The following is a 12,393-nucleotide window of genomic DNA, read 5'->3' as shown; positions in this document are numbered from 1 at the left end:
GGAAAACAAACATTTCTGATCTTTGGTTCTCTTCTCAGTCCTCAGTGTCTTCTGTCTTTCATCCTTTCCCCCTATGTCTTTGGCCCTCCAGTCAAAAAGTACGAGCAGAGCCCACGCTGACGCCGGCAAAGTTTCTGTATTCCTGTCAGTTCCTGACAGATGAATAGTTATGAGTTTTGCTCTCCTGCTTCCACTTAAATTTGGCAAATGTACTGTATGTGACCACAACTGTAACGGTCCTGAATGCTTCTCAGCCAGTTTTTCTACTCTCAGTAATCGGATCCTAAATAAAACAAAATAAAATAAAAACAAACACATTTAGGTTAGAATATATTTCCCAATTTTCTTTTGTTCTTTGGAGTGATGCCATTAGAACTAAGTGATTTTCTATAATTTCACACACCACTGATCGCTGACAGTTTATTTATTGTTTTGGTCAAAACAAAATTTTTCATATTGCATCAAAAAGTTGACAAAATCACACCAGAACAATCACACTGAAGCAGACCAGCTCAGGTATTGACTGTTTAAAAATGTTATTTTGTTGGGTAGTCTCCATGCATTATGTACTTCTTGCTTTGCAAAAAGTAAGCCGGGATAGAAGAGGTTACAGCCGATTGGAACTTTAGCGCAGCACAAATAGAAAACACAGTAAAAGGAAATGAGCTATGAGGGTCATATGACACACTGTAGGCTCCTGAGGTGAGCTTTATTAATTCTTCTCACGGGCAACTTAACAGTAATTAAAGTATAAAAGCAAATAAGACCAAGACAGCAAGCTCCAAATAATTGCTCCCAGTTAACACCCAAAGGGTCTCATCATATTGCCTCACGTGAGCGTGGGCCAAGATTAAATGAGATCTTTTACAATTTTAATGACGAACACCTGATAAAACGGGTACTTGCACGACACTGCAAATACCCCCCTCTGACGTGACAAACAGACATGTAAGCACTCGGTTTTCATTAGCTCATCACAATGTCTATTATTTATTTAGACGTTATTTATTTAGACGAACAAGCCGAGTTGGCAGAGTTCGTCAAATATGTTAGAAAAAAAGGTAGATTCAAAGACCTTCTTATTCACCATGCACACACAAGTACATAATTTAGTTTATTCAGTGTCAAGAAGCCACTGACTCACCTGACAGGAATAGAAAACAAGGAGTAATTTCTATTATTTTAATCCACCTTGAAATAATCATTCGCCTCAGTGGGCAGGAAGACCTCCGGCTGCCACTTTTTGACAGCGAAATAGAAAAAGGTACTGACCCCAGCCTCAGCCCTCCCTCCTCTTACCTGTTTATTCATGAAGACGTAGATGACTGGGTTGATGACCGTGCTCGTTTTGGCAAGGACTGAGGGGATGATGCTCGCCTCCGGTGTGACCAGGCCCGGTGGGCCGAAGGTGGCCAGTAGGGCCATGATGCCATAAGGCAGCCAGCATATTAGGTAGCACATCACCATAATCACCACCATGAATAGCACGCGCTGCTCACGTTTCCTGCTCATCGACGCATTGATCCCGCTTACCTGGAGACAATGGGAGAAAAGACGTGGAAAAGAAAGACCTTAATAAGCCGGCGATTTCCTGTGATGAGACATTGTGGTCGGACATTTTCCCTCCTTTTGCTGTTGGAAGAGGAGGATTCTGGGGGATAAAATGCTCACTATATAGTCAATACATCTACTTCTGGGTTTCATTTTTGTAACATAAGCCTACATTCCCATCTGTAATAACATTACACTCAGCAAGTTAAAGCAATTGATTGACATTTTGGGAAAATTAACTTACCAGTGTCTTTACGTAGAGTTAAATTAGAAGGTCAGTACTATTCTTAGGCCTCTTTGTTAATATAATTATAGCCAGCAGTCCCTGAGATAAGTTTAACTGAACTTATGTAGCAAAGAGTCCCTTTGCTGGGAGCTGCACAGTTGTCTGCTTAATAATAAACCAAGTGCATCATTCTTATAAGTGAGCATAAGAAGTTCTGGGAGGCATATTCTGTTTTTTCTTTGGACTGCCTTGGTTTGTATCCTGGGGATAGTCTGAGTTTCTGCAAAAGGTCAATCAGCACATGTCCCAAAAATGTCAAATTGTAATATGTAAACACTACTAAAACTGACAGATAACTTTGAGTTAATTAGTAATTTCTGTGCAAAGATAAATGAAAGTGTTGACTACATTTACGACTACATCTTTATGACCTGATGAAAGTCTTTGATAGAAATCTTGCATATTTCTCAGATTTCAGAAAGTTCATTGGTGAGACATTAACTGAAAATTATAAAAATAAATAAATGAAATACAAAGAAGAATCAAGTTTGAATAAACTGAAGTTTTTTGTTTGTTAAAATATCAAAGTATCGGGTTGAATCTAGCAAGTATAATGCATCCTCCCGCACGGACATGCACGCACTTGACAAGCATCTTCGCGCTCCCCAAACCCAAACTGTCGAGATTTGTTTTGCTACCCGATGGCCACATGTCTGCTGCTGTCACTCAGTTTCATGGCGGCGGAGACGCACTCTGGCAGGGAGCCTCTTTTAAGAAAGACTCCAGCAGTGTTGGGATTTTTTTTTTGTTTTTTTGTTTTTACACACATACACACACTAGTGAAAAGAAAAAGATGATGTAAACATTCAAAACTTCCTGACCCCAGTGATCAGTCATCGTCGCCATTGTGACATCTGATCACTCTAATATCCTTTAACCCTCACTCCAGATTTGCAGCTATATTATTTTACTATGAATTTCATTGCTGCTGATTCTCAGTGTTTTATTCTTGGTGTACGGCCTGAACATGTTTATGTATGCTGTGAGGGTTTAAACAATATGGCGAAGCATGATTAGCATTATTCAGGCAGGCTGTCAACTCACAGTCTCGTGGACTCCCTGGGCCGCCGCTCATATGCCATTTGTATTCATATATACACATCAGTATAGAAGTACAGTATGCTTTCACCAGACAGGTGTGCTTATACATCTAATCAAGCCAAGCCAGTGACTGACAGTCTCGTTACCTTTACCCCCACGAGACGGCTGCAAATGTGCAAAGGGGAACTGTGTTCACACAAGCCTGTTTGGACCGTCTTCATCGAAAACACAATTTCCCTGAAAGAAAGGCTTTGTAATTCGTGAAACAATGGGGCGATAGTTTTAAGAAGGGAAAACAAGCTGGAAAACAAACGAGCTGGCCCCAGGGAGGGGTCACTTGCCCCTCCCTTCCTTCCCTCCCCATCTCCAGCTGCCTCCCTCTTCCCGCTCCACCACAACCACCCACACATGCAGGACCTTGGAGTAGGGGTATGTCACCAGGGTGCAGAGGAGGCCCCCCCCCCGTCCCCTTCTGGCTGCCTCTGCCTCAATTTTATCCCACAACTTAGACATTCACATTACTCACACTCTCATTACACATACATATAGGATCTTGGGGGTGGGCACGATACACGGAATCCAAAGTACCATCAGGGTGTACACCCCACCCCTGGCGTCGTTGCCCACCTCTCAATGTTAAATACACGTAGACATTGAGGGCCAGCTGCTCTCTGGCAGGTAGCTCCATGCCCTCCTGGGTTTTAAATGCACCTTAGAACACACATGCATCAACACTACAATGAGCGGGTGGAGGGAGGTTTGGAGTCTTCTCTCACCCCCATTCTCTGCGACCTGCTGGAGCGGGGGGGCTAGGACTAGGAGGAGGAGTTGGCCGTCCGACTGCGGTCTGGAGTGTGGGGCCTCCCTGCTGCTGCGGAGTCGGGGCGGTCTGCCTCCCCCCACCGCAGGGAAAAGGGTAACACCACCTGGGTCTGGGGGCAGTTCCCCCCCTCCAGGGGCAAGGGTACCTAGACCCGGGGCTTAGAGTACGCTTGGGGAGTGTGATCGTGTATACAGCGTCTCTTTATGTCTGTCTCCACGTTGGTTGAGTGTGGAGTAAGTGTATATGAGAGCATGAGGGTGGGAATGGATGTTTGTGTCTGTGTGTGCCTGTATGTCTGTGTCTATATGTCAGGTTGGGTGTCAGGCGCCACCTTTCTGAGGACATCTTAGGCCCTCCAAGGTATGGAGGCCTATCTCCCCCTACCACCACTTCCCCTGCCAGTGGCGGACTCCCTCAGACATCGGTGCGTTGGTGGTTCTTTGTGTCCGGGGATGGGCGTCCAGGTACACACCGGCTCACTCCTTGGCGGCCGCTTATCGGGGCCTGGAGCCTGGGGCTTGCTCGGGCCACTTCGGAGGTGGGGTGCCCCCGGCCTCTCGGCCTGGGGCTCGGTCACTCAGGCACGGCTGGCTGCCGGCGGAGCTCACGGGCGCGTCACTGCAACTCCCCCTGGTTTCTGCTCCGCGGCTGCTGAGTGAGCCCTCATCTGGGACTCTCCTCAGCTCTTTCTGGGACAGTGGCGCAGCTGCCCCTCTGTTGGTCTTCCTTGGTCTCTTGTGTTCTGGGGGCCTCTGGATGTCTGGAGTTTTGATCTCCTCCATACCTGCTTCATGCCCTGGAGGACGGGGCTGTGGCCCCCCCACACCCTCTAGCAGATCATTACATGAAGGAACCTTTTAAAAAACAAAAAACAAGCGCGTCCATGCTCACAGGTGTACACACGGGTGCTCACACCCACAAACTGTACCCTTTTTTTGGCTCCTACCTCAAAGCACACTGTGTTCTGTTGATCTTATGTGCTGCACAATAATGTTTAATATTTAGTATTTACTGTCATATTCCCATATATCATTGTGATGCTGTTTATTCTATTACTCTTGTTCTCTTCTGCTTGTTTTCTTTTTTCTTTCTCAGCAGGTGACCCAGGTGATTGATATATGCTTTTTTTTTTGCTTTTTTTCTTCTTTTTTTTTCTTTTTCTGCTCATTCTGTTGGTTTTTGGTTTTTGCCCTTCTCCCCCGTCCCTCTTCTCAGCTGTTTCTCTTTCCCTCTTTCTTTCTCCCCTTCTTTCCCCCAGTCAAGTCTGTCCCATATTCAGTAAGTGAAAATAAAATAAACAATAAAAGGTGAATCAAATGGACCATTACGGCAAGGCTGGGATGGTCAATTTGGTAAAGTAAATCCGTTGGGCATCTTTCTTTGCCTTTAGACAACAATTCTGATGGCAAAAGAGCCAAACGGGACAGGCCAAAAAAAAAAAAAAGAAAAAAAAAGAAGGGAAAACAAGTTTTGCATTTTTATTGCAGCAGACAGACGTCAATGCTGCTGTTCAATATGGCACCAGTCGCTAGCCGATTTGAACAGTTGTGGTCTGCAAGATGATGGAAAACACTGTGTGGCTGATTTTCTTTTAAACAAACGGGACGCTATATATTAAAAATAGAGTTGAACATTAGCTTTTAATTTGGGGTATTTCTAATTATTTTGTTACTTACAAAACTGCCAAACTGCCACACCTGTACTTTTAATTACTTTTATCAGTGCTTAGTATAGTATTTTCAAAGCCTGATCAAGTGAAAACTAACAAAGACATGGCATATAGAGAAAAAGAGCATTAGTACTTTGTGCTATTAGATTTTCAATATTGTATCTTCAATGCAATTTTGATTAACGATTTAGCGTCTAAATCAAACTTTTGAGTGTTTTCTTTTCTTCTCGCTGTGAAGTGGTTTCACATCAGATTTGGTATGCTTGTCTATCTTTCCTTTTACTAACAAGTCATGGATCGCTGCTTTGGTATTTTGACTCTTGTTGAAAGGAGATAAAAAAACAGTCTCACAGGAATCCAAACTTTTCCACTTAGCTCTAAAACCCCGTCCACTTACACCTGCACTGTTTCATTCCCACTTCTGACGGTCTGTGGCTGCTCATTTCTCTCTCCCTTTGTTCTTGCATACAAGCACACCCAGACATGTACGCCTGAAGCCTGTATACGCTCACAGACTGGTTGGGATTTGGAGCTGATGCCTTGCAGTTGATATCATTTAATAACATTGTCTGTATTTGTGTTGCTTTTTGAGTGTAATAACGCCCATTATACTTAAGCCACAAGAAGCTATCATGGTTTTGTTCTGAAGTCTTCCTTTGCAAACAAAGTACTCTCTATTTACTTTATATTTATAATTTATTTATGCCTTAAACCTGCTTGTTATATGATAAACTTGTTCATTTTATTAGGCACACCCGTTCACACCTGTTTTATGCTGCTGTGCTTACATTAGAGTCAAACTGTTGCTTGTGTAGTTTTGATTTGGAAAGGTTATAGGTCATATTTTGCCACATTGCTTACTTGAACACCAGAGATGGGCAGTAACGCGTTACTTGTAACGCGTTACTGTAATCTGATTACTTTTTTCAAGTAACGAGTAAAGTAAGGGATTACTATTGCAAAATCGGTAATTAGATTACCGTTACTTTCCCGTAGGAACGCTGCGTTACTGCGTTACTAAAACCGTGATTTTTTTTGCGAGAATGTCTCATGACAGTGACGTAAGCAAGTGTGACGTTGGTGACAGCAGCTGTGTGCAGATCAACAATGGATAATATATCGAGTGCGGGAGAGAGTATGAGCGTGCAGCGTTTAAAGTGTGGAAGTACTGACCTTACTTTGAGTTTGATTCCATAAAAAGTGACAAAAACATTAGCGTCCATCGTGCGTGGGAAGAAAACTTCTTTTTACAGCGAAAAAAACCCCTAAACTTCCGAGCAAGCACCGAGTAGCTACGACGTGATGGGAAACTCACAGAGACACTCGCGCGGATTCTTCAACTGACCGCAGCACACCTACACCAGGGTAACCCTCCGCCTACCCTGCTCCTGCTTTACAGGTGAAAATAGAGCAAAAGGACCGCTGAGTCTTTGACTTTATTTATTTTCTGCTGTGTTTTACTTGCATCTGTTTGAAAGAGTGAGTGAAAACACAAAAAATATTTTATTTTATGTGCTGGAATGTGTAGAAAATAGGTTTAAATGTTAAACTAATTTATTCAAGTCAGAGAATGTTGCATATAATTAAATGTTTTGCTTGATGCATAAAGTTAAAAGATTAAAACTGATAAAACAAGTTAAAAAAAGAGACTTTTCCATTTGATTACATTTTGTATGATGGATTATGTAGAAAAAGTAGAATTGGGCTGAAAGATCTATCACTTTATCACCTCTTCAGGTTGTAAATCGTGTTTTTAAAAAGTAACTAAGTAACTAAGTAACTAAGTAATTAATTACTTTTGAAAATAAGTAATCAGTAAAGTAACGGGATTACTTTTTGGGGGGAGTAATCAGTAATTAGTTACTGATTACTTTTTTCAAGTAACTTGACCAACACTGTTGAACACGCACATTTTTGCATTTTTACTGTCTCGTCTTGTGTATTTTTAAGGTCCCTGGACGTTTTTTCAGCTTTACTTGTAGTTTCACTCTGCTCCCACTTTGTCAGCGCTGCAGAATAGGTGGCTAATAGCTTCAGTCTTGGCTCTGATTAAATAAATGAAATGCCAGAGATCACAGGCAAATTGAGGAAATGAAGAGTAAGTGTAGAATGATTGCAATCAAAGGCTGAGTGGCTTTTGAAAGAAGCTGACTGACAAATTGACTGCCCCAACAGAGAACTGTTTCATATGCTAAACAGCGATCCCCAAAGCAGTGGAATTAATATTTATATTTTGAGTCCATGTGACGGCCCAAATGTTACAGCCTTTTGTCAAATTGTTGATAAGTTCAAGCTTTATAACGAGCCTCAAAAATAATAGATGATTCTGACAAAGGACAACATGATGTTGATATAAGAAGGCAGTCAGTGAAACAAGAACATTTGCTTCTCTCCTTTTCGCTCAGCATCATGACAGTTGGAAATAGAGCTGTAGATTAATGGCAACGGTCCAGTATGGTATTGATATTTAACAGCATATAGTTAGACAGGTGGGAAAGAAACGAGAGATATTCTTGTCCAGAAAGAATATCTTTACAGCCTTTGTCAACTTAATTAAATATCCCATGGCTAATTTTCCCCTGTGACGGCAGAAGGAGCGCTGTCTCCTTTTGCGTCCCTGGCGGCTGTCGCTTATTCACACAAATCATCTGGCCAGTGAGCTGTGATTTTAATGCTAGGTTTCTAACTAAAAGGAACAGCAGGGCGCATGAAACAACTTTTTGCTTTCATCATCTGTAAATCATCTTTGTAAAAAGAAAAAAAAACTTTAGCACAAATAATTTCCCTTATGCCTTTTTTTTTTAACTTATCAACTTAAAACTAAAATATAACAAACACAGGACATCTCAGGATACAATTATGAAGCCAAAGTGTAACATTTGAGTGGATACTATTTAAAGCATCTATAGAGTCAACGAGTACTGTTATTTGCATTCAGTCTCCAGTGTTGGTCAAGTTACTTGAAAAAAGTAATCAGTAACTAATTACTGATTACTTCCCCAAAAAAGTAATCCCGTTACTTTACTGATTACTTATTTTCAAAAGTAATTAATTACCTAGTTACTGTAATCTGATTACTTTTTTCGAGTAACGAGTAAAGTAAGGGATTACTATTGCAAAAACGGTAATTAGATTACCGTTACTTTCCCGTAGGAATGCTGCGTTACTGCGTTACTAAAACCGTGATTTTTTGCGAGAATGTCTCACGACAGTGACGTAAGCGAGTGCGCCGTTAGTGACAACAGCTGTGTGAAGATCAACAATGGATCACATATCGATTGTGGGAGAGAGTATGAGCGTGCAGTGTTTAAAGCGTGGAAGTACTGACCTTACTTTGAGTTTGATTCCATAAAAAGTGACAAAAACATTAGTGTCCATCATGCGTGGGAAGAAAACTTCTTTTTGCAGCGAAAAAACCCCCCTAAACTTCCAAGCAAGCACCGAGTGCGCTATGATGTAATGGGAAATTCACAGAGAAAGTCGCGGATTCTTCCACTGACCGCGGCACACCTGCACCAGGGTAAACCTCCGCCTACCCAACCCCTGCTTTACAGGTGAAAATAGAGCAACAGGACCGCTGAGTCTTTGACTTTATTTATTTTCTGCTGTGTTTTACTTGCATCTATTTGAAAGAGTGTGTGTGTAAACACAAAAAATATTTTATTTTATGTGCTGGAATGTGTAGAAAATAGCTTTAAATGTTAAACTAATTTATTTAACTCAGAGAATGTTGCATATAATTACATTTTTGCTTGATGCATAAAGTTAAAAGATTAAAACTAATAAAACAAGTTTTAAAAAGAGACTTTTCCATTTGATTACATTTTGTATGATGGATTATGTAGAAAAAGTAGAATTGGGCTGAAAGATCTATCGCTTTATCACCTCTTCAGGTTGTAAATCGTGTTTTTAAAAAGTAACTAAGTAACTAAGTAATTAATTACTTTTGAAAATAAGTAATCAGTAAAGTAACAGGATTACTTTTTTGGGGAAGTAATCAGTAATTAGTTACTGATTACTTTTTTCAAGTAACTTGACCAACACTGATAATAAACAATGCTGATCTGATCCTCAGCAGGATTTAAAATTAGACAGATATAACTCCGAGTGATCAACACGTGATATTTGTATTTATTTAACAAAAATGAACAAAATGTCGACGCAATGTCTGAAATGTTTCTATAAGAATTAAGAGGGTAGGTAGCAGCCAGGTGCTGAAAATCAAATGCTCTTGATGAACTGATCATGTGTGAGCACCTCCGTGAAAGCAGAGGTTTTGTCAGTTTACTGGTCTGGGGGATTCAGGTGTGTGTTGACACAATGCCAAGAAGGAAATACATCAACAATGATCTCTGAGAAGAGATTGCTCCAGGAAAGGCCATTTCCAAACAATTTGAAGAAACTCTGCAGTGGGAAAGATTATTCACAAGTGGGCAATATTCAGGACAGCTGCCCGTCTTCCAAGGAGATCAGAACTGTGAAACTGCAAGAGCTACGTTTCAGAATCTACAGGCCTCAGTTTGGATGTTAAATGGTAAATTTCATGACAGTACAATTAGATAAAGAGTGTTTAAGTTTGAAGTATGGCTTGTTTGGAAAGGTTACGAGGAGGAAGTCTTTTCTGTCTTAAAAAGTTCAGAAGGGAAATTGTGTCTGAACAAAGACTTCTGGAACAATAGACCTCTTCTTTACAAAGCTGCACATAAACTGTGCATATGAACATTCCCTGCACAAACGAGTGATTCATCCATATTGTCATGTTTGAATTTGTTCATACTTTGTGAACAAATTTCGAACATCTCAAACTATGTGTGTAGACAAATTACGAAGGTCTGTCTGCCTTAGGAAATTGAACTCTTCTCTCTTAGGAAATTGGGTCATACAACAGGACAATGATCCCAAGCACAGCAGCAAATTTACAGCAAAATTTAAAAAGAAAAGAAAAGACTCGAGATAATTTTTCTAAGATTAGATCAGATTAGACGACACTCATACTGGCTATGTTGGTAAGCTACACATGGTAATTTGTTGGGTCAGTTGAGGAACTTTCTTAAGCTCATCAATATAAATGATAATATGATAATACAGAAATATTAAGATGTGGCCTTTTGTGTAGTCATCCCAATCTGAAGCCCTTTGTTTAGTCAACAATGCTGTTTACACAGTCATTTCATTCTAATCAGAGCTTTTCACTCATCTGCCAAATTTTGATTCACTTCTTGCATGTGCTCTCTATTGATGCTGTATGACCGAATATCTTCTAAAGTAAATCTGTGTTATGATTAGCACTGAGGCTTTGAAGCCCAGTGTATTGTGTGCCAAAAATCAGGGATGTCCTTGTTGAATTCTTTCTGTTGAATTCTCAGAGAGCGAAAGGTTTTTGATCAGAGAAGACAAACATGCTAAATTATTAGAAGTGTTGGCATCGCTGTAGCTGGGCTCAGCAGCAGAAGAAGCTGTTGTGTGCATGCAAACTACTGAATATAAAAAGGCCAAAGTCAACAAACTCAGAAATTCACACCTAGAAGATGGATTCAGACAGAATGTTAAGAATAAGAAAACAACAGTGCACTGCCAGTTAAGCTGCCGACAATGAAAAAGCAGCGCGATATGTAGTATGTTAGGAAAAAGTGTTTGTATTGTACCATGTTTGGATAACATTTACAAACAAACACAAATCCCATTCCTAACAGTGGCATTATACACAAAAGCTTTACTTTTAACCAAGATGTTACTGTGCTTTCATGCAATTTTTTAAAAAAAAAAGAAAGAAAAAGAAGCTATTTTTTTTATCTTCCATTGCTTACTACTTGAGTTTACTATTTGCGGTTACTTATATTAGAATACATATACGTAAATATGGCAGTATGCACAATAGAGAATACCTGTTTTGTGGAGTTAACTTTATTATACCTACCTGCCTCTACATATGTATTCATATGTGTGCATTCTGCTGAACAGATTTTGTCAATTAAGTAACTAAGTAGACATTAGGGCTGCCACGATTAGTCGACTAGTCACGATTACATCGACTATCAAAATCGTCGACGACTGATTTAATAGTCGACGCGTCCTTTGAAGCTTTGTAAGATCACAAAAGACGCAGGAATAAGTAGTAGTATTTAAGAGTGTAATAACGGATTGAAACAGAAGATGGCAGCACTGCATGTACAAGGATGCCAGCTGCCGTTAAAGGATGACATGACGGTTAAACCCTGAAGAAGAAGAAGCTGTGTCTCAGAATTCATAGCGCAGCCCTGCTCAGTTTCCAACAATGGCGGCAGCTAGTTAGTTTTAATATTGCTCTTATTATTCTTTCTGGATCACAAAATAAACTTTTAACATATTTTCAGGCGAGAATGTAACCGTGTAAACCTCAAATATCTGCTCAGTTTATCAAGACACCACATATTTTCAAAAGCGCTCTGACGTTTTCGGAGACGTCTGTTACCCACTAGCTCGATAGCGAGCCGGGGGCAAGGCTCACTAGAACCCGTGAACTCTCGGAAAATCGTTTTCAAACCCACCGCTGTCTTTCGCTACTCAGGTTAAACATATATAAGTCACTTAGATAACTTCAAAATGTTATTGTTGGCTTTTTTTTTTAGTATTTTATTTGTTCCTGAGTAAATCGGTTTGGCTGAGATAAAAGTTATAGTTTTTACACAGCTGAATAAACATCAAGCAGACGGCTGATTATCAGGAGTGTGAGATGCTGGAGAATATACTCCGGTGTCCCGTTATATTTTAGATAGCAAGGAAAACTTCACCGAAACAATCTGAAAATTTCATTAAAATTTAACAAACTATCATCTTGTCTTTATTTTTAGTTAGCACATACCTTAAACACTTAAAGCTGTAAGCTAATGATAGTTCTATAAGAGCAGATGCATGCTGGTGCAATAAGCTGTACGTTTTACGTTCAATGGATGCATGATCTGATTAGTCGACTAATCGCAAAAATAATCGGTGACTAGTCGACTATCAAAATAATCGTTTGTGGCAGCCCTAGTTGACATTAGA

At 40.3% G+C, this 12,393-nt stretch overlaps 1 protein-coding gene across 1 annotated transcript in view; it reads right to left on the bottom strand.

Moving 5' to 3' along the window:
• tmtopsa (teleost multiple tissue opsin a) overlaps positions 1–12,393 on the bottom strand; it is a gene marked incomplete at its 5' end in the record, with an annotated part of 76,723 nt that overhangs the window by 18,340 nt on the left and 45,990 nt on the right. Inside the window, one exon of the mRNA XM_082513814.1 lies at positions 1,300–1,533. Coding sequence (XP_082369940.1) covers positions 1,300–1,533 — 234 coding nt within the window. The remainder of the gene's footprint in view (positions 1–1,299; positions 1,534–12,393) is intronic.

The sequence above is a fragment of the Aulonocara stuartgranti genome, assembly GCF_965226115.1.
Source record: "Aulonocara stuartgranti genome assembly, chromosome: 18".
NCBI classification, from domain to species: domain Eukaryota; kingdom Metazoa; phylum Chordata; class Actinopteri; order Cichliformes; family Cichlidae; genus Aulonocara; species Aulonocara stuartgranti.
This window is presented reverse-complemented; position numbering and strand designations above follow the sequence as displayed.